This window comes from Bombina bombina, chromosome 5 (genome assembly GCF_027579735.1).
Source record: "Bombina bombina isolate aBomBom1 chromosome 5, aBomBom1.pri, whole genome shotgun sequence".
In the NCBI taxonomy this organism is placed as follows: domain Eukaryota; kingdom Metazoa; phylum Chordata; class Amphibia; order Anura; family Bombinatoridae; genus Bombina; species Bombina bombina.
The window spans coordinates 519,386,056-519,410,159 of NC_069503.1; the positions used below are offsets into that span (position 1 = coordinate 519,386,056).

A 24,104-nucleotide genomic window follows, 5' to 3' on the forward strand; every position below is an offset into this window, starting at 1 on the left:
TCTTTGTTTCAGAGTGCTATGGAATTTTGTGGCGCTACACAAATAAATGATGATAGCAATCTCAAAACTAGAAAAAAATCACTGAAGTGAATATTATAGTAACAGTAGGGCAAAAGCCTCACAGCATATTGTGAAAATCAATTACTGTCAGGATTGATTTTGATTAACATTTTAAAACAAACAGTTTAGCCGTTATTTACAAAATCAATTTAAAGTAATTTGGATTTTAATGAGACTTTATTTCCGCATATCTGATGAGACATGAACTAATTATATAAATGATTTGTAGGAATGGAAGCAGAATTTAGATACTATAATGGGTATGTAAACATGGAACATACTAATTTTCTTCATATAATTAATTCAATTCCCTATCAATCAATGCACTTTGCACAAGGTAAACAATATATGCTTATTCAGGGTATGTCTTTTTGTTATACTATCAAGCCAGTTTAGTTTTTTTAAACCCATTAAAAATATTTTGCAATGTTTGAACTCATCACTGATAAAGCTGATTGGCTGTTCTTTTTAACATACAATTCCACTGTTCAGAAAGTTTAAAAATAATAGTTTTTAGAAAACTATGTAATAAAAATAAATGCAACTACCAAAAAGAAACAGATTTCAAAGAACCTACAATTATGAAATGAGGAAACAATGTTGGTAATGGTAAACTAAGTCTTAGAAGACGTTAAACATGAAATCTTTGTATAAAAAAGGTTATCTGTAGCTGTACATAGTAAAAACACACCCTTGAAAGGGTTCAAAAGTTTGTCGTTTAGTACACTCACCTCCATCACTGCTGGCCCACTGAGAAGATCTCGCTTTTTCAAGTGGTGACTTATTCACCGATTATCCAATGGTTGTGCGAGAAATACGACATGAATCAGGCCGGGCTGATTTAAATAAAGCTTGTTTTGATCCAACATCTTTAAAAAAGTGTGCCTGGGCAAGCTAAAACTAAAGTTTAATTATTCATATCTAAAAAAAATGCTGAGCACTATACCTCTTTTTCCATGAAGTCAAACTCTGCAGCACATGTGTACATCAAGGTATCAAAATCCTTGTAATTGGTAAACTTGGATTTTAGCAGGTTGCTTATATGAGCCTGGAAAAAAGAGAAATCAAAATTATTTGTAAGAACTAGACGTGATGAGTTACATATATAATACCGTAAATAATTATTAATTATAGTTTTTACAGGTGCATATTATAAACACTACAAACAACTACTTTAAATACCTAAAGCCAACCAGGGAAATAGTGGAGTGAATCTGATGCACAATGCAAATATCCTACTCAGTTTACATTGATATTCTTTGAAGATGATTCACAATGAGTTGTTATCCTATTTTTGGATATCAACAAATTTGTTGTTTTGTAATTTGATTCTCTGCATAGCCCTGACTGTAGAATTAAGTAAGCAATTAACTTTTATGGAAAAGTATAAAGGATAAAAAAGCAGCACTAATTGGTACTTGGATTACCTAGTAATTTATTGCCTGGGAAAGGCGAGACTAATTTCTATAACTTTCTTTCCATTTACATTTTGGAGAGCAAAGATTTTGCTTTTAAAATGAGAGTATACTATTTTGTTTTTCTTTCATGATTCATAGAGCATGGAATTTAAACAACTTTATAATTGACTTCAATTATAAAATTTGCTTTATTTTCTTGCTATCGTTTGTTGAAAATTAGGCTCTGAAGCAGCAGTGGGAGTTAACTGAACAGCTATAGTGAGCCAATGACAAAATGCATATATGTAAACCTTAGCACCCAGCAGTGAATTGCTGCTCCTGAGCATACTTAGATATGCTCTTGATAAAGGGTTCCCAAACCCCCCCCCCCACAAATTTGATGATATAAGTAAATTGGAAAGTTGTTTAAACTACACCTATTTTAAGGTCTTGACATGATACCCCAATCTACAGATTTGTGTCAATAATATCAACCGCTAATTGTTTTACGTAAAATTAGAACTGTGGTATATGATACTGTCTTTTACATATAATTTAAATGGTGAATGGTATATATCGTATGTAAAGATGATTTGTTTTCAGTCTGGCAATTGTTATATATCTTAGTAAACAGAAGAGCTAATCATCCAAGTATACCCAAAGATATCCATGAAGCAGAACTGATTTATTTGTTCTATAATGTACATTCTGCTTGATCAGACAAATTAACTCTTCAACCTGGGCTACTTTAGGTCTAAGCATTTAAAGCCAATCCTTCTGGATAACAATAGCACATTGGGCAGCTAAGTTGTAGAAAAATAACTGCTGTGTATTTGCACTTATTTCCCAGAAGGGGGGAAGCAATGCATTCTTGACCAATATGGTGTCATGGTTATCATATCTGATTTTGATCCTGTTGCATTTCTATCAACTCTTTATAAATCATAGGAAATACAGCAATCTCTACCTCTGTTTTAAGTTATCATTTATCTCCTCTGAGACAAAAGAAAGCTGGGGGGGGGGGGGCATTCTACCATAACCCATTTGACCTCTTTGTTCTAACAGGATTCCTTTGCATCTGAGCTTGCAGATCGCCCTTACTGAAAAGTGAATTTTATTACAAGAACAAAGACTCCTATTTTGCATAACCCTTCACTTTACTACTCAGGCAGCATTTAAAAGTAAAACATTTGAATATTAACAGAAAAATATAACAATGAATATATAACAGAAACCAATGAGAACAGTCCTTTGGTGGTCAGAGATAGTATGGACCAATCAGATGTATCATAGTAGTCATAAAGAGACCAGAAAGCTGCAAACCCTCGTCTTTTGTCTTTGCTGCTCAGGAGTTAAGTACAAATTGTTATTTCATAAAGATTTGTTTTAAATGTTATAAATTATTGTCTAAATGTTAATAATTGTTGTCTATTTATTGGTATTATTTATTGTTATTATTTATTTTATAATTCTTTGTATTACTTTATTTTATTAAGTTTGTCATTTTGTTTATTGTTTTTCTTTTATTACTATTATTTATTTTTTTGTTTTATTATTCTGTCCGTTTTTTAATATTTGTCCGTTTTTTATTTTTACTCCCTTTTTCATTTTAGGTTATTTTTTCCTATTTAATATTTCCTTACCTTAATATAATTTGACTCTTGTTAAGTATAACCTTCTTGTCTTCAGTGCAAATCATCCGGAGTGTCTGAGCTCCGTTTCAATGCGGCCGCCATTTTGTTTTCTTTCAGTTCCTACAGTCCATGCCTCCATTTTGACGTGGTCATTACGGAGTTGTTTTTCCCGCCCTCCCATCCGATACTACGTCACTGTGCCTGTCAGACGAGTATCGCTTCACACTCACACTGTTACATTTAAGCTATTCACTTATTTTAGCTTAATTAAGTTACTTGTTTCAATTATTTTAGTAACGTTTTTTCTCTTAACTGTTTTCTACTATAATACATAGTTTAAAAGACATTATTTATATTTTATACTTTGGAAAAAATCATTTTTTTCTTGTGGCTCATATTATTTTATTATCTAATTTTAGTTACCAAGTTTTTTATGATTATTAATTATCCTTTATTAATTTGAAAAAAAGTTTATTTTACTTACATTAATTATTGTTAGTTTGTTTGAATATTTTCAAGTTTTATTTATTTTCTGAGCATTATTATTTTAAAAAATATATAACTTTTAAAATGTCTGAGGACCCTAAGACTCAGATTTCAGAAAAATTTGTTCAAAATTTAATTAACAATTCTTTTGAACCATTAAAGCAACAGATGGATCAATTAAAATCTATTATTAGTAATTTTAATGAAATTCAAAGTCATGTGTACAAAAAGGTTTCTTGTAAATCTAAACATATTAATTCTGAAGGGAGATATTCATCAGAGAGAAAATCTAATAAAGGTTTGTCACGTCAGCTGTATTCTGACATTTCTCTGCTCATAAATGCAGAAGTGATCACTCATCAGTTTCTGAAGCTGAATCAGATATTATTATGACTAATAGATGTAAAGCTTCACGCAAAAGAAAGTTCAGACTTGATTCTGACTCCTCATAGAATTATGAGGAAAGTTTTAAAATGGATATAAAAAAATGTGGATTCTGATAATGAATCTTTTGAGTCTTATAAGTCTAATACTACTTTAGTGAATATTTTTACTTCATGACCTGATGATTCTCCCAAACCTAAGAAAAGAAAGAAATCTTTAAAAACTAAAAAAACAAATCTTATAGATAATCTAGGTCATCCTTATACTGGCCCAAATGACCTTCAACATCCTAGGTCTACATAATGGAAACCTTCCAAAAGAGTATCTAAATTTATAGATATTTATATTAGGAGACCCTTGTCAAAAAAGACAAAGAATACCCTTAAAGCCGAGTGTCCAAGACCTGAGTTACCTCACAATACTCATTTAACTCCCGATATTTACCAGAATTTATTAAAAATTATTGGGAATAAGAATGCCAACCTTAGGAAAGGTCCTGAAAGATTTTTAAAATCTTGTCAAGATAAACTTTTAGACACTTTAGGACCTGTCACTAAACTTTTGAGTTATCTAAGGATGCTATCTCGGAAAATGATTTACTTGACCCTTTTACTATAAGGGAGTGGTTACAAAGAACCATTTATTTTCTTGGTGATGCAAATACTTCTATAGCTTCTCAGCATAGAAGATTAATTTTACGTTGTATCGATCCTAAAATAACTGATTTTGCCTCCACAGAAATGGGTCCTGAGGCGGATGGTCTGTTATTTGGTGACTCTGGCCTTAAATAATTGAGTCATTATGTTAACACTTTCAATTCCCTTAATAAAATTAAAAATAATAAGCCACAAAGAGTTTTTTCAAGGGCTGGAAAAGGCAGAGACCGCTTTTCCAGCCGATTTTCATCAATATCAAGGTCTCATTTCCACAACTTTGCTACACTCTCATCCTCCCACCAAAATTTCTTTCCATCACGATCCAAAGATTTTCTAGAGGTTTCAGATCCAGGATCAACAGAAGACCCTTCCAAGGTAAGTTTAATCACCTCTCCTTCCATTCCTTTTTTCCAGCAAAATATAGGAGGCAGATTAGCTTTTTACCTTCCAGAATGGAAGAACATTTCTGCAGATCCATGGGTTTTACAGACAGTTTCAGGCTTTCATTTAGATTTCATAGAAACTCCTTCTCAAATTTCATTACCCTATCCAATAAAATTTTGTCAAAAAGACCAATGTCTACTGGACAATGAAATTTCAGAATTGATCTAAAAAAAGGCAGTAAAACCTGCTCACAATTCAGGAAATTCTTTCATAAGCAATATGTTTCTAGTCCAAAAGAAAGAAGGCAGTTATCGTCCTGTTATAAATTTAAGAGATCTAAATTATTTTCTAACCTACAATCATTTCAAAATGGAGGGAATTCATCTTATTAGAGATTGTCTTTACAACAACGACTGGCTTGTAAGACTAGATCTGAAGGATGCTTATTTCACAATCCCCATTCATTTAAATTTTAGAAATGATCTCAGATTCCATTGGAACGACACTTTATGGCAGTTTACCTGTCTTCCTTTTGGCCTTTCTTCTGCTCCATGGGTTTTTACAAAGATATTGAAACCCGTGATAGCTTGGCTTCGGAAAAGAGGAATTTGTCTAATTATTTACTTAGACAATATCCTTCTTATTCATAAGTCCCCTTCTATCCTGCAGGATCATCTTTCTATTACTATTTCCTTACTTCAAAATTTAGGTTTTATTATAAATTTCAAGAAATCAGCTTTGATTCCATCTCAAAACCTAATTTTCTTGGGTTTCAACATAGATACAATTTCTGCCTCTCCAAGTCTTCCTTTAGAAAAAAATAAAAAAGATAAAGAAAGAGCTTTCTTATGCTCTTATCAAAAAATGCTTTCCTCTTCGTCTTTTGGCCAGAATTATTGGCCTCCTTTCTTCTTCTATCAAAGCAATCTTTTCGGCTCTTCTACATTACAGAGCCCTTCAGAAGTTAAAAATGTATTACCTCAGGAAAGGTTTTTCTTATCAACACCTGATTTGCTTATCAGAGGAGGCTATAGAAGAATTGAACTGGTGGCTTATCAACATAGAAGCATGGAATGGCAAAGCCATTTTTGGAAGCTCCCAGGACATAATTATAGAGTCAGATGCGAGCAACTCGGGTTGGGGAGCAAGGTGTGGCTCCCAAATTTCGGGAGGAAAATGGTCTGCTCTGGAAAAAAATCTTCACATAAATTGCCGGGAACTTTTGGCAGGAGCATTTGCCATCAAAAGCTTTATCAAACATTCTCACCATATTACAGTACTTCTTCGTATGGACAATATATAAGCTATTCGATATATAAATCGTTTTGGTGGGACAAATTCGAAAATGTTATCTGTTTTAACCAAAGATTTAATTCATTATTGTCTTTCTCAAAACGTATCTATTCAAACAGAATATCTTCCTGGACTCAACAATCAAATGGCAGATTGGGGTTCGAGATACTTTACGGATTTCAGCGATTGGATGTTGAAACCCTCTCTTTTTCAACAAATTCATCAGATGAGAGGTCCATTTGTGATAGATCTTTTTGCATCTCGGTTAAATAATCAGATTCTTCAATTTTTCAGTTGGAAACCAGATCTGGAAGCTTTAGCAATAGATGATTTTCTCCAACAGTGGCCCCTTCAAGGAGTATATGCGTTTCCTCCTTTGGTAATGATTCTTCGGACTCTTTAATTTGTCAAGAGACATCAAATTTCTCTTCTGATCATAACTCCATTATGGCCGAATCAGGTTTGGTACCCATATCTTCTAGAGATGTCCTTCCTTCCTCCAATTCTTCTTCCCAATATACCAGACCTTCTTACAGATCCAAACGGAGAATTTCACACTTTAGTGCTTCAAGGCAACTTCCAACTTGTAGCTTGGATGATTTCAGGGGATCCTGCTCTAGCGATGGACTTTCGGAACATGCTAAACTCCTCCTTCAAGACTCTTGGGCCCCTGGAACCAAAAAATTTTATTTTTCCTCTTGGATTAAGTGGTCTAGCTGGTGCGGTAACAAACACTTGGATCCAGTTTCAGCATCTTTAAATGAAATAGTTAATTATCTATCTTCTCTATTTATGGAAGGTCTAGCTTATAGATCCATTAATGTGGCTAGGTCAGCTATTTCGGCTAGTCATGAATATTTTAATAATTTACCCATTGGTCAAAATCCTACTATTTGCAGATTGTTAAAATCTATCCGTCTTAAAAGACCTCCTACTTCTAAATATTCATTCTTTTGGGATGTAGATTTAGTAATCTCCCTTTTTCAAAAATGGCCGGAGAATGATAAATTATCATTAAAACAGCTTTCAGTCAAACTTGCAAATCATTTATGTTTATTAACTTGTAAAAGAGTTTCAGATGTTTGTGCTATTGATTACAATTCAAAAATGTTTTCACCTCAAGGTGTAATTTTTAACTTAACTCGTAGAACTAAAACTCTTTCTTCTTCTATTTTTTATCCCTACTTTTTTGAACAGCCAAAACTTTTTATAGTTCTTTGTCTTAAAGAGTATCAATCTAGAACCGCTCTTCTTAGATCTTCTTCTTCTAAACAACTTTTAATTTCTTTTGTTTCTCCTCATTTACCAGTTTCTTCACCCACTATTAGTAGATGGGTCAAAGGTGTTATGTTAGAAGCTGGTGTAGATGATATTTTTACTTCTCATTCTATTCGTGGAGCTTCAGCTTCTAAAGCTTTTTCTAAATCTGTTTCTTTACAGGAAATTTTAAATGCTGCAGATTGGTCTGATGACAAAACTTTCAGACAATTTTATTTTAAACCTATCTATTCCTCATGAGTTAGTATTATAATTTTGTATTTATTGTAATGTAATTTATTTGTTGTATCCAGATTATTTTTGCTTTGAACTAGCAAAATAGGAGTCTCTGTTCTTGTAATAAAATTCAGATTATCCTATTTCATGATGGAATAATCTAGATTTTATTAAAGAGACAGAGACGAGTATTTTCCCTCCACTGTTTTAATTTGTTCCCTTCCCTATGTATATAATATTGGTTTATTATCTTGTAAAAGAGTTTCAGATGTTTGTGCTATTGATTATAATTCAAAAATGTTTTCACCTCAAGGTGTAATTTTTAACTTAACTCGTAGAACTAAAACTCTTTCTTCTTCTATTTTTTATCCCTACTTTTTTGAACAGCCAAAACTTTTTATAGTTCTTTGTCTTAAAGAGTATCAATCTAGAACCGCTCTTCTTAGATCTTCTTCTTCTAAACAACTTTTAATTTCTTTTGTTTCTCCTCATTTACCAGTTTCTTCACCCACTATTAGTAGATGGGTCAAAGGTGTTATGTTAGAAGCTGGTGTAGATGATATTTTTACTTCTCATTCTATTCGTGGAGCTTCAGCTTCTAAAGCTTTTTCTAAATCTGTTTCTTTACAGGAAATTTTAAATGCTGCAGATTGGTCTGATGACAAAAATCGTGTTTATCCTGGAAAAATGTGACTATCGTCAATCAACTCTTTTGTTCATCCAAGTTCCTGATGTTCCTGTGGATTGTTATTTTTGGACTGTTCCTGTTTTTAACATTTGGAAATGGATTTTGTTTTCTTCGTTTGAATGAGAAAAGAGGAGGTTTTGCTACTTTCTGGTCTCTTTATGGCTACTATGATACATCTGATTGGTCCATACTATCTCTGACCACCAAAGGACTCTTCTCATTGGTTTCTGTTATATATTCATTGTTATCATATTTTTTCTGTTAATATTCAAATGTTTTACTTTTAAATGCTGCCTGAGTAGTAAAGTGAAAGGTAATGCAAAATACTCGTCTCTGTCTCTTTAATAAAATCTAGATTATTTCGTCATGAAATAGGATAATCTGAATTACTGTCAGCTCCTGCAGGATAGTCTTTGCCTACATAAAGACTGTTGCTTCTACCATAGGCTGTGAATATTATTGTATGCTTTCCTATTGCTTGATGAAAGACAATTAAACAAGCTATCATAATAGTACTAAAACAATATGGGAAACAATTCAAAAGGACAAATACATAATTTATGTAAGAACTTACCTGATAAATTAATTTATTTTATATTGGCAAGAGTCCATGAGTTAGTGACGAATGCATTTCTACCAGGAGGGGTCAAAGTTTCCCAAACCTCAAAATGCCAATAAATACACCTCCCACCACACCCACAATTCAGTTTAACGAATAGGCCAGTCGTAAGGTGATAACAAAAGGAGTAAAAAAGCATACAAAAAAACATAATTTATGTAAGAACTTACCTGATAAATTCATTTCTTTCATATTGGCAAGAGTCCATGAGCTAGTGACATATGGGATATACAATCCTACCAGGAGGGGCAAAGTTTCCCAAACCTCAAAATGCCTATAAATACACCCCTCACCACACCCACAATTCAGTTTAACGAATAGCCAAGCAGTGGGTGATAAAGAAAGGAGTAGAAAGCATCAACAAAGGAAATTTGGAAATAATTAAGCTTTATACAAAAAATCATAACCACCATAAAAAGGATGGGCCTCATGGACTCTTGCCAATATGAAAGAAATGAATTTATCAGGTAAATTCTTACATAAATTATGTTTTCTTTCATGTAATTGGCAAGAGTCCATGAGCTAGTGACATATGGGATATCAATACCCAAGATGTGGAGTCTTCCACTCAAGAGTCACTAGAGAGGGAGGGAATAAAATAAAAACAGCCATATTCCGCTGAAAAAATAATCCACAACCCAAAAAATAAGTTATTTTCACTTTTGAAAGAAAAAACTTAAATCAAAAGCAGAAGAATCAAACTGAAACAGCTGCCTGAAGAACTTTTCTACCAAAAACTGCTTCAGAAGAAGCAAATACATCAAAATGGTAGAATTTAGTAAATGTATGCAAAGAGGACCAAGTGGCTGCTTTGCAAATCTGATCAACTGAAGCTTCATTCTTAAAAGCCCATGAAGTAGAGACTGATCTAGTAGAATGAGCTGTAATTCTCTGAGGCGGGGTTTGACCCGACTCTAAATAAGCTTGATGAACTAAAAGTTTCAACCAAGAAGCCAAGGAAATAGCAGAAGCTTTCTGACCTTTCCTAGGACCAGAAAATAAAACAAATAAACTGGAAGTCTTCCTGAAATTTTTAGTAGCTTCCACATAATATTTCAAAGCTCTTACCACATCCAAAGAATGTAAGGATCTCTCCAAATAATTCTTAGGATTAGGACACAAGGAAGGGACAACAATTTCTCTACTAATGTTGTTAGAATTCACAACCTTAGGTAAAAATTGAAAAGAAGTCAGCAAAACTGCCTTATCCTGATGAAAAATCAGAAAAGGAGACTCACAAGAAAGAGCAGATAGCTCAGACACTCTTCTAGCAGAAGAAATAGCCAAAAGGAACAACACTTTCCAGGAAAGTAGTTTAATGTCCGAAGAATGCATAGGCTCAAATGGAGGAGCCTGTAAGCCTTCAGAACCAATTTAAGACTCCAAGGAGGATAAATTGATTTAATGACAGGCTTAATACGAACTAAAGCCTGTACAAAACAGTGAATATCAGGAAGTATAGCAATCTTTCTGTGAAATAAAACAGAAAGAGCGGATATTTGTACTTTCAAGGAACTTGCAGACAAACCCTTATCCAAACCATCCTGAAGGAACTGTAAAATTCTAGGAATGCTAAAAGAATGCCAGGAGAATTTATGAGAAGAACACCATGAAATGTAAGTCTTCCAAACTCTATAATAAATCTTTCTAGAGACAGATTTACAAGCTTGTAACATAGTATTAATCACTGAGTCACTAAGCGTTCAATTTCCATACCTTCAAATTTAATGATTTGAGATCCTTATGGAAAAACGGACCTTGAGATAGTAGGTCCGGCCGTAACGGAAGTGGCCAAGGCGGGCAACTGGACATCCGAACCAGATCTGCATACCAAAACCTGTGTGGCCATGCTGGAGCCACCAGCAACACAAAAGACTGTTCCATGATGATTTTGGAGATCACTCTTGGAAGGAGAACTAGAGGCGGGAAGAAATAAGCAGGTTGATAACACCAAGGAAGTGTCTGCGCATCCACTGCTTCCGCCTGAACATTGCTGGACCTGGACAGGTATCTGGGAAGTTTCTTGTTTAGATGAGACGGCATGAGATCTATCTCCGGAAGCCCCCACATCTGAACAATCTGAGAAAACACATCTGGATGGAGAGACCACTCCCCTGGATGTAAAGTCTGGCGGCTGAGATAATCCGTCTCCCAATTGTCTACGCCTGGGATATGCACCGCAGAGATTAGACAGGAGCTGGATTCCGCCCAGGCAAGTATCCGAGATACTTCTTTCATAGCTTGGGGACTGTGAGTCCCACCCTGATGATTGACATAAGCCACAGTTGTGATATTGTCTGTCTGAAAACAAATGAACGGTTCTCTCTTTAGCAGAGGCCAGAACTGAAGAGCCCTGAGAATTGCACAGAGTTCTAAAATATTTATTGGTAATCTCGCCTCTTGAGATTTCCAAACCCCTTGTGCTGTCAGAGATCCCCAAACAGCTCCCCAACCTGAAAGACTCGTATCTGTTGTGATCACAGTCCAGGTTGGCCGAACAAAAGAAGCCCCTTGAACTAAACGATGGTGATCTATCCACCATGTCAGAGACTGTCGTACATTGGGATTCAAGGATAATAATTGTGATATCTTTGTATAATCCCTGCACCATTGATTCAGCATACAAAGTTGTAGAGGTCTCATGTGAAAACGAGCAAAGGGGATTGCGTCCGATGCTGCAGTCATGAGACCTAAAACTTCCATGCACATAGCCACTGAAGGGAATGACTGAGACTGAAGGAGCCGGCATGCTGCAACCAATTTTAAACGTCTCTTGTCTGTTAGAGACAGAGTCATGGACACTGAATCTATCTGGAAGCCTAAAAAGGTGACCCTTGTCTGAGGAATCAAGAAACTTTTTGGTAAATTGATCCTCCAACCATGTTTCCGAAGAAACAACACTAGTTGATTCGTGTGAGATTCTGCAGTATGTAAAGACTGAGCTAGTACCAAGATATCGTCCAAATAAGGAAACACTGCAATACCCTGTTCTCTGATTACAGATAGTAGGGCACCCAGAACCTTTGAAAAGATTCTTGGAGCTGTTGCTAGGCCAAATGGAAGAGCAACAAACTGGTAATGCTTGTCTAGAAAAGAGAATCTCAGAAACTGAAAGTGTTCTGGATGAATCGGAATATGAAGGTATGCATCCTGCAAGTCTATTGTGGACATATAATGTCCTTGCTGAACAAAAGGCAGAATAGTCCTTATAGTCACCATCTTGAAAGTTGGTACTCTTACATAACAATTCAAAATTTTCAGATCCAGAACTTGTCTGAACAAATTTTCTTTCTTTGGTACAATGAATAGGTTTGAATAAAACCCCAAACCTTGTTCCTGAGGAGGAACTGGCATGATTACCCCTGAAGACTCCAGGTCTGAAACACACTTCAGAAAAGCCTGAGCTTTTACTGGATTTACAGGGATGCGTGAGAGAAAAAATCTTCTCACAGGAGGTCTTACTTTGAATCCTATTTGATACCCTTGAGAGACAATGCTCTGAATCCAATGATTTTGGACAGATTTTATCCAAAAATCCTTAAAAAACCTTAATCTGCCCCCTACCAGCTGAGCTGGAATGAGGGCCGCACCTTCATGCGGACTTAGGGGCAGACTTTGGTTTCCTAAATGGCTTGGATTTATTCCAATTTGAGGAAGGCTTCCAATTGGAAGCAGATTCCTTGGGAGGAGGATTGAGTTTTTGTTCCTTATTCTGACGAAAGGAACGAAAACGGTTAGAAGCCTTAGATTTACCCTTAGGTTTTTTATCCTGAGGCAAAAAAACTCCTTTTCCTCCAGTGATCGTTGAAATAATAGAATCCAACTGAGAACCAAATAAATTATTACCTTGGAAAGAAAGAGATAGTAATCTAGATTTAGATGTAATATCAGCATTCCAAGATTTAAGCCACAAAGACCTTCTAGCTAATACAGCTAAAGACATGGATCTAACTTCAATTTTGATAATATCAAAAATGGCATCACAAATAAAAGGATTAGCATGTTGCAGTAAGCAAACAATGCTAGATATGTCAAAATCCAATTCATGTTGCGCTAAATTTTCCAACCAGAAAGTTGATGCAGCCGCAACATCACCCAAAGAAATAGCAGGTCTGAGAAGATGACCTGAATATAAATAGGCCTTTCTTAGATAAGATTCAAGTTTCCTATCTAAAGTATCCTTAAAGGAAGTGCTATCTTCCATAGGAATAGTGGTACGTTTAGCAAGAGTAGAAATAGCCCCATCAACTTTGGGGATCTTTTCCCAAAACTCGATAAATTTTGCTGGTAAAGGATACAATCTCTTAAACCTTGAAGAAGGAATAAAGGAAGTACCTTGCTTATTCCATTCCCTAGAAATCATAATAGCCTCAGGAATGGGAAAAACACCTGGGGAAACCACAGGAGGTTTAAAAACAGCATTTAAACGTTTATTAGACTGAACGTCAATAGGACTGGTTACCTCAACATCCAAAGTAATTAACACTTCTTTTAATAAAGAACGCATATACTCTATTTTAAATAAATAAGTAGATTTGTCAGTGTCAATATCTGAGGAAGGATCTTCTGTTTCAGATAGATCCTCATCAGAAGAGGATGAATTATTATGTTGTTGGTCATTTGAAATTTCATCAGCTAAATGAGAAGTTTTAAAAGACCTTTTATGTTTATTAGAAGGTGGAAATGCAGACAAAGCCTTCATAATAGAATCAGAAACAAATTCTTAAAAATTTACAGGTATATCATGTACATTAGAAGTTGAAGGAACTGCAACTGGCAATGTACTATTACTGATAGAAACACTATCTGCATGTAAAAGTTTATCATGACAACTATTACAAATGACATTCGTGTAATAATTTCTACAATTTTACAACAAATGCACTTAGCTTTGGTAGAACCGATGTCAGGTAGCAATGTTCCAGCAGAAACTTCAGAGGCAGGATCAGATTGGGACATCTTGCTCAATGTAAGAGAAAAAACAACATATAAAGCAAAATTATCTATTTCCTTAAATGACAGTTTCAGGAATGGGAAAAAATGCAAAAGCATAGGCCTCTTGATAGAAAAGAAAGCAGGAGGCAAACAACAATGGGGTATTGAAATAATGAAGAAAATTTGGCACAAGTATGACGCACAACGTAACGTAAACTTTTTTGGCGCCAAAAATGACCGTAAATGACACACTTGCGTCACTAATGACGCCGCCGTGTGAAAGGTCTCGACGTCACGTATGACGCCGGAAATGACGGATTTTTCCGCTCCAAAAAAGTTCGCGCCAAAAATGACGCAATAAAGTCTAACATTTGACGCACCCGCGGGCCTAACACCCGCAATTGCAAAAAGTAGTCAAATTGAAAAATTGAAAAAAGACTAAAACCCCAGGTAAGAAATACATTTCTTAAAGTGTTTATATTTCCAAATATGAAACTGATAGTCTGCAGAAGGAAATACATGAACCTGACTCATGGCAAATATAAGTACAATACATATATTTAGAACTTTATATAATTTGCATAAAGTGCCAAACCATAGCTGAGAGTGTCTTAAGTAATGAAAATATACTTACCAAAAGACACCCATCCACATATAGCAGATAGCCAAACCAGTACTAAAACAGTTATTAGTAGAGGTAATGGTAAATTGAGAGTATATCGTCGATCTGAAAAGGGAGGTAGGAGATGAATCTCTACGACCGATAGCAGAGAACCCATGAAAAAGACCCCCGTTAGAGAAATCATGGTATTCAATAGGTGATACTCCCTTCACGTCCCTCTGACATTCGCTGTACTCTGAGAGGAATCGGGCTTCAACAATGCTGAGAAGCGCATATCAACGTAGAAATCTGAGCACAAACTTACTTCACCACCTCCATAGGAGGCAAAGTTTGTAAAACTGAATTGTGGGTGTGGTGAGGGGTGTATTTATAGGCATTTCGAGGTTTGGGAAACTTTGCCCCTCCTAGTAGGATTGTATATCCCATATGTCACTAGCTCATGGACTCTTGCCAATTACATGAAAGAAAGAGGAACTGGAAATAAAATGGTGCTTTTATACAAAAAAAAACCATAACCACCATAAAAAGGGTGGGGCTTATGGACTCTTGCCAATATGAAAGAAATTAATTTATCAGGTAAGTTTTCTTTCATGTAATTGGCAATAATCTATGAGCTAGTGACGTATGGGAAAGAAATACCCAAGATGTGGAAGTCCACAGAAGAGTCACTAGAGAGGGAGGGATAAAAAAACAACAGCTATTTCCACTGAGAAATGAAATCCACAAAATAATTAAGTTTTTCTTAAAAAAAAATTAAATCAAAAGCAGTAGAATCAAACTGAGACAGCTGCCTGAAGAACTTTCCTATGAAAGACTGAAGCAAATACATCAAAATGGTAAAAACAAGAAAATTTGCAAAGAAGACCAAATAACTGCTTCACAAATTTGATCATCCAAAGCTTCATTCTGAAAAAGCCCAAGAAAACAGAATTTATGCTTACCTGATAAATTACTTTCTCTTGTGGTGTATCCAGTCCACGGATTCATCCTTTACTTGTGGGATATTCTCCTTCCCAACAGGAAGTGGCAAAGAGAGCACACAACAGAGCTGTCCATATAGCTCCCCCTCTAGTTCCACCCTCCAGTCATTCGACCGGAGGTTAGGAAGAAAAAGGAGAAACCATAGGGTGCAGTGGTGACTGTAGTTTAAACAAAAAAATCTACCTGACTTAATAGCCAGGGCGGGCCGTGGACTGGATACACCACAAGAGAAAGTAATTTATCAGGTAAGCATAAATTCTGTTTTCTCTTGTAAGGTGCATCCAGTCCATGGATTCTTCCTTTACTTGTGGGATACCAATACCAAAGCTTTAGGACACGGATGAAGGGAGGGAACAAGACAGGTACCTTAAACGGAAGGTACCACTGCTTGTAAAACCTTTCTCCCAAAAATAGCCTCCGAAGAAGCAAAAGTATCGAATTTGTAAAATTTGGAAAAAGTATGCAGCGAAGACCAAGTCACTGCCTTACAAATCTGTTCAACAGAAGCCTCATTTTTAAAAGCCCATGTGGAAGCTACTGCTCTGGTAGAATGAGCAGTAATTGTTTCAGGAGGCTGCTGGCCAGCAGTCTCATAGGCCAGACGGATGATGCTTTTCAGCCAAAAGGAAAGAGAGGTAGCAGTCGCCTTCTGACCTCTCCTCTTACCAGAATAGATGACAAACAATGAAGTTGTTTGTCTGAAATCCTTAGTTGCTTGTAAATAGAACTTTAAAGCACGAACCACATCAAGATTGTGTAACAGACGTTCCTTCTTCGAAGAAGGATTAGGACACAAAGAAGGAACAACAATTTCTCTACTAATGTTGTTCAAATTCACAAACTTGGGAAAAAAAGAAGTCCACAAAGCAACTTATCTAGATGAAAAAATTAGATAAGGGGACACAAAAGAGAGAGCTAATAAATCAGAAACTCTTCTAGCAGAAGAGATAGCCAAAAGAAACAACTCTTTCCAAGACAGTAGACAATCTTCAAAGAAAATATAGGCTCAAAAGAAAGAGCCTGTAAATCCTTAAACCAAATTAAGACCCCAAAAAGGAGAAATTAATAAATAAACAGGCTTGATACAAACCAAAGCCTGAACAAAACAGTGAATATCAGGAAGTTTAAACAATCTTTCTAGGAAATAAAACAGAAAGAACAGAGATTTGTCCCTTCAAAAAATTTGCAGACAATCTTATCCAAACCATCCTGAAGAAATTGCAAAGAGGTCTCAGATGAAAAACGAGCAAAGGGAACCACATCCGATGCTGCAGTTATGAGACCTAAAACTTCCATGCACATAAGTCACTGAAATGAATGTTCTAGACTGTAAGCTAGACAGGCTAACGCCAATTACAATTGACTTTTGTCCGATAAAGACAAACTTTAGAACATGTAGGGTTAGGGAGTATCAGAGTTAAAAACATAAATTGTATATCATTAATTGTAATTTTAGAGCCAACACCTGTTGTGGAGTCTAGGTGTGAGCAGAACAAAACAACTAGATAAACTAATTGAAATACAAAAAAGTTTGTAGCAAAGAACTCCACAATTATACAATGGACCTTAACTCAGCAAATAATGTAATTAGGATAATTCATGGAGTATTAAAAGTTCCATTTCATTCATACATTATAACCTTTATTAAGTAAACTAGGAACACACACGCATACTGTAGCAAAGGCTAGTATTTTAAAAATACTTAAGCCTGGTTAATAAACAGTAAAGGTATACTATAATAAAACAACGATAATAGTGTCTAACAGCCCACAGTCAATATTCTGCTGAAATAAGATAAGCCCTTACAATCCGAGGGCTGAATTAAATTTAACCAATTATAGCTAAGACTGAGTGCTGAGAGTGAGCGTACTATAAGATTTTTAGAGCATATTATTTAACCAAGGTAAGCAAGTTAAAAAGACAACCAGGAGAGACACGGCTCCTCCTGTTGGACCCCTGACACGCGTTTCACAAGGAACACTTCCTCAGAGGGGGTGTGGGCCGCTGCTACTTAGCCTTATTTATTACGCTTATTTGCCCACCTTACAAGCGTGATTGGAGGATGTTACAGTGACGAAGGTACTTGATTGGTTTCTAATCAAGTACCAATCAGCTCTGTACAATATTACACACCCCCTTAGGTCATGAATAAACAGAACAAGGATTGGTTTGAGTAGCCAAAGTGACGTGTCCTTTCATACACACCCCCCGTCTGCTCACGAATGCCAGATACGTCAGAGTGCGTTAGATTGAGTGACAGGCTTAGAAACCAATCAAGTACCTTCGTCATTGTAACATCCTCCAATCACGCTTGTAAGGTGGGCAAATAAGCGTAATAAATAACGCTAAGTAGCAGCGGCCCGCACCCCCTCTGAGGAATTGTTCTTTGTGAAACGCCCGTCAGGGGTCCAACAGGAGTAGCCGTGTCTCTCCTGGTTGTTTTTTTAACTTGCTTACCTTGGTTAAATAATATGCTCTAAAAATCTTATAGTACGCTCACTCTCAGCACTCAGTCTTAGCTATAATTGGTTACGGAGCTTGATAAATGGGCCTGCAAGACTCCTACCGCATATAAAAGTCAGTAGTTAAGAGTTTTATGGGCTAACGCCGGAACATAAAGCTCTTAACTAAAGTGCTACAAAGTACACTAACACCCATAAACTACCTATTAACCCCTAAACCGAGGGCCCCCCACATCGCAAACACTATAATAAAATGATTTAACCCCTAATCTGCCGACCGGACATTGCCGCCACCTACATTATACCTATGAACCTCAAATCTGCTGCCCCTAACATCGCCAACACCTACATTATATTTATTAACCCCTAATCTGCCGCCCCCAACGTCGCCGCCACCTACCTACAATTATTAACCCCTAATCTGCCGACCAGACATCGCCGCCACTATAATAAATGTATTAACCCGTAAACTGCCGCACTCCCGCCTCGCAAACACTAGTTAAATGTTATTAACACCTAATCTGCCCCCCCAACGTCACCGACACCTACCTTCAATTATTAACCCCTAATCTTCCGACCCCAATGTTGCTGCTACTATAGTAAAGTTATTAACCCCTAAATCTAAGTCTAAACCTAACCCTAACACCCCCCTAACTTAAATCTATTTTTAATAAATCTAAATAAAATTACTATAATTAAATAAATTATTCCTTTATAAAACTAAATACTTACCTGTAAAATAAACCCTAAGATAGCTACAATATAACTAATAGTTACATTGTAGCTATTTTAGGATTTATTTTTATTTTACAGGCAACTTTGTATTTATTTAAACTAGGCACAATAGTTATTAAATAGATATTAACTATTTAATAAATACATAGATAAAATAAATACAAATATACCTGTAAAATAAACCCTAACCTAAGTTACAATTACACCTAACACTACTCTATAATTAAATTAATTACCTAAACTAACTACAATTAAATACAATTAAATTAACTAAATTACGAGAAACCCCCCCCCACTAAATTACAGAAAATAAAAAAGAAATTACAATATTTTAAACTAATTACACCTAATCTAATCCCCCTAATAAAATAAAAAAGCCCCCCCAAATAATAAAATTCCCTACCCTACACTAAATACAAATAGCCCTTAAAATGGCCTTTTGCGGGGCATTGCCCCAAAGTAATCAGCTCTTTTACCAGCCCTTAAAAGGGCTTTTTTTGTGGGGCATCGCCCCAAAGTAATCAGCTCTTTTACCTGTAAAAAAAAGAAATACAATCCCCCCCCAACATTACAACCCACCACCCACACACCCCTACTCTAAAACCCACCCGATCCCCCCTTAAAAAAACCTAACACTACCCCATTGAAGATCACCCTACCTTGAGCCGTTTTCACCCAGCCGGGCACCAGTGGTCATCCGATGGGGCAGAAGAGGACATCCGGACCAGCAGACATCTTCATCCAAAGCAGCATCTTCTATCTTCATCCATCCGACGAGGAACAGCTCCATCTTGAAGACCTCCGGCGGAACATCCTTCTCGGCCGACGACTACACGACGAATGGCTGGTCCTTTAAATGACGTCATCCAAGATGGCAACCCTCGAATTCCGATTGGCTGATAGGATTCTATCAGCCAATCGGAATTAAGGTAGGAAAAATCCGATTGCATCAGCCCCAATCGGAATTTTCCTACCTTAATTCCGATTGGCTGATAGGATTCTATCAGTCAATCGGAATTCGAGGGACGCCATCTTGGATGACGTCATTTAAAGGACCAGCCATTCGTCGGGTAGTTGTCTTCCGAGAAGGATGTTCCGCGCCGGAGGTCTTCAAGATGGACCTGTTCCTCGTCGGATGGATGAAGATGGAAGATGCCGCTTGGATGAAGATGTCTGCCGGTCCGGATGTCCTCTTCTGCCCGGATAGGATGAAGACTTCTGCCGGTTCGGATGTCCTCTTCTGCCCCATCGGATGACCACTGGTGCCCGGCTGGGTGAAAACGGCTCAAGGTAGGGTGATCTTCAATGGGGTAGTGTTAGGTTTTTTAAGGGGGGATCGGGTGGGTTTTAGAGTAGGGGTGGTGGGTTGTAATGTTGGGGGGGATTGTATATTTTTTTTTTACAGGTAAAAGAGCTGATTACTTTGGGGCAATGCCCTGCAAAAAGCCCTTTTAAGGGCTGGTAAAAGAGCTGATTACTTTGGGGCAATGCCCCACAAATGGCCCTTTTAAGGGCTATTTGTAATTAGTGTAGGGTAGGAAATTGTATTATTTTGGTGGGCTTTTTTATTTTATTAGGGGGATTAGATTAGGTGTAATTTAATATATTGTAATTTCTTTTCTATTTTCTGTAATTTAGTGTTTGTTTTTTGTAATTTAGTTTATTTAATTTAATTGTATTTAATTGTAGTTAGTTTAGGTAATTAATTTAATTATAGAGTAGTGTTAGGTGTAATTGTAACTTAGGAAAGGGTTTATTTTACAGGTATATTTGTATTTATTTTATCTAGGTATTTATTAAATAGTTAATATCTATTTAATAACTATTGTGCCTAGTTAAAATAAATAAAAAGTTGCCTGTAAAATAAAAATAAATCCTAAAATAGCTACAATATTGTAGCTATATTAGGGTTTATTTTACAGGTAAGTATTTAGTTTTAAATAGGAATAATTTATTTAATTATAGTAATTTTATTAAGATTTATTAAAAATAGATTTAAGTTAGGGGGTTGTTAGGGTTAGACTTAGGTTTAGGGGTTAATACATTTATTATAGCGGCGGCAATGTCCGGTCGGCAAATTAGGGGTTAATAATTGTCGGTAGGCTGCGGCGACATTGGGGGTGGAAGATTAGGGGTTAATACATATAATGTAGGTGTCAGCGATGTTAGGGGCAGCAAATTAGGGATTCATAGGTATAATGTAGGTGGCGGCGGTGTCCGGAGCAGCAGGTTAGGGGTTAATAATATAATGCAGGTGGCGGAGGATGTCGGGGGGCGGGCAGATTAGGGGTTAATAAGTGTAAGGTTAGGGGTGTTTAGACTCGGGGTTCATGTTAGGGTGTTAGGTGTAGACATAAAATGTATTTTGCCATAGGAAACAATGGGGCTGCGTTAGGAGCTGAACGCTGCTTTTTTGCAGGTGTTAGGTTTTTTTTCAGCCAGCTCAGCCCCAGGGGGGGCTTTAGATAATTTTTTTAAATTGTAATTAATTGTATTTAGTTTAGGTAATTAATTTAATTATAGTGTAGTGTTAGGTGTAATTGTAACATAGGTTAGGTTTATTTTACAGGTAAATTTGTCTTTATTTTAGCTAGGTAGTTATTAAATAGTTAATAACTATTTAATAACTATTGCACCTAGTTAAAATAAATATAAAGTTGCCTGGAAAATAAAAATAAACCCTAAACTAGATACTGTAATTATTAGTTATATTGTTGCTAACTTAGGGTTTATTTTACAGGTAAGTATTTAGTTTTAAATAGGAATAATTTAGTTAATGATAGTAATTTTATTTAGATTTATTAAAATTATATTTCAGTTAGGGGGGGTTAGACTTCGGTTTAGGGGTTAATAACTTTATAATAGTGGCGGCAACGTTGGGGGCGGCAGATTAGGGGTTAATAAATGTAGGTAGGTGTCGGTGATGTTAGGGCAGGCAGATTAGGGGTTAATAATATTTAACTAGTGTTTGCGATGCGGGAGTGCGGCGATTTAGGGGTTAATATATTTATTATAGTGGCGGTGATGTCCGGTTCGGCAGATTAGGGGTTAAAAAAGGAAATTTATGCTTACCTGATAAATTTATTTATTTTACGATATGACGAGTCCACGGATTTCATCCTTACTTGTGGGATTAAACCTCCTGCCAGCAGGAAGTGGCAAAGAGACATCACAGCAGAGCTGTATATATAGCTCCTCCCTTCCCCTCCTCCCCCAGTCATTCGACCGAAGTTAGGAAGAGAAAGGAAAAGCCCAAGGTGCAGAGGTGACTGAAGTTTAACAAAAATAAGTAAATACCTGTCTTAGAAATGACAGGGTGGGTCGTGGACTCGTCATATCGTAAAAGAATTAAATTTATCAGGTAAGCATAAATTTCCTTTTCTTTTACAAGATATGACGAGTCCACGGATTTCATCCTTACTTGTGGGATACAATACCAAAGCTACAGGACACGGATGAAAGAGAGGGACAAGACAGGAACCTAAACAGAAGACACCACTGCTTGAAGAACCTTTCTCGGAAAAATAGCCTCAGAAGAAGCAAAAATATCAAATTTGGAAAATTTGGAAAAAGTGTGAAGAGATGACCAAGTTGCAGCCTTGCAAATCTGTTCAACAGAAGCATTGTTTTTAAATGCCCATGAGGAAGCCACAATCCTAGTAGAATGAGCCATAATTTGTTCAGGAGGCTGCTGTCCAGCAGTCTCATATGCCAGACGGATGATACTCTTCAGCCAAAAAGAAAGAGAGGTAGCCGTAGCCTTCTGGCCCCCACGCTTTCCAGGAAACACAATGAAAATAACAGGGAATCCAGGTACACCAATTTATAGTGCATACTGCTTACCCCTCCCCAGCTAGGGATATTGTCAGTCTGTTTTGATTTATCAAGTCTCCCCAGAAAACAAAAGACTGAACATACCTCAATGCTGCTTGTAGCATGACATCGTTCTCCACACTGAAGATTTTACTTTACACCACCTTCAGCTGCTCTGTGGGAACCAGAATGGATCTTAGATAACGTTTGCTAAGATCATCAACATCAAGGCAGAAAATAAAATGTATCCACTCCTCTTGGGAAGGAATACACTGCCGATTTCTTCCTGAGAAAAATAGTACTCACTGGCACCATTTTAAAATAAAAAACTTCTTGATTGAAGATTCTAAACTAACACCTCACTTTACCTCTTCCTACATTAACACAGGCAAAAAGAATGAATGGGGGAGGAGGGGAAGGGAGGAGCTATATATACAGCTCTGTTGTGGTGCTCTTTGCCATTTCCTGCTGGCAGGAGGTTTAATCCCACAAGGATGAAATCCGTGGACTCGTCATATCTTGTAAAATAAATTTATTTTAGTGTTTGCGATGTGGGGTGGGGGCTCGGTTTAGGGGTTAATAGGTAGTTTATGGGTGTTAGTGTACTTTTAAGCACTTTAGTTAAGAGTGTTATGCTACAGCATAGTGTAAAACTCTTAACTACTGACTTTTAAATGCGGTACCAGTCTTGACAGGAGAGGGTCTACCGCTCACTTTTGGTTAGACTCGTAATACCAGCGCTATTCAAGTCTCATTGAAAATATAGGATACGCAATTGACGTAAGTGGATTTGCGGTATTTCCGAGTCTGGCCAAAAAAGTGAGCGGTGAGCCTGTCATTTCAAGGCTCGTAATACCAGCGGGCGTTAAAAAGCACCATTGGGACCTCTCAACGCTGCTTTTTAACCCTAACGCACAACTCGTAATCTAGCCGAAAGATAGTACTGTATTTTATTTTTTTTTAACAAAAAATAAAATAAAAAAGCAGGCATAATAGCTATCAAAATTCATGAAAACAGCGAGCAATATAGAGGTAAAATAACTTAATTTTGGCGCCAAGAATGACGCAAAAGGAAGTTTAAAAAAAAAAATTTGGTGCAAAACCAACACCAGAAAATGACAACTCGTGTCATAACAAACGTGATTTTGCGCCAAAACAACTAGGGTCAACAAAGACGCAAGGAATGACGAAATTTGCGCCATCAAAGGCACAACTTCGCGCCCAAAAAAGTTTGCTCTAGAATGATGCAATAAAAAACAGCATTTTGCATCTTTGCGAGCCTAGATTTGCCTGTGAAAAAAATTGAAAAACAAGTCAAATTAGAAAAAGACTGAACCCCAGGTAAGAAAAAAAGTTTAAATAAACTTCCCAAACATGATTCCTATACTGAAACTGTTTAGACTGCAAAGGGGAATATACACAGACCTGACTCATGACAAATATTGGGCTTTAATATGCTGA

General features: G+C 36.4%; 1 protein-coding gene across 1 annotated transcript in view; it reads right to left on the bottom strand.

Annotated features, from left to right (window-relative positions):
• DPY19L1 (dpy-19 like C-mannosyltransferase 1) overlaps positions 1–24,104 on the bottom strand; it is a 550,250-nt gene that overhangs the window by 129,712 nt on the left and 396,434 nt on the right. The window contains exon 15 of the mRNA XM_053715774.1: positions 1,007–1,108. Coding sequence (XP_053571749.1) covers positions 1,007–1,108 — 102 coding nt within the window. The remainder of the gene's footprint in view (positions 1–1,006; positions 1,109–24,104) is intronic.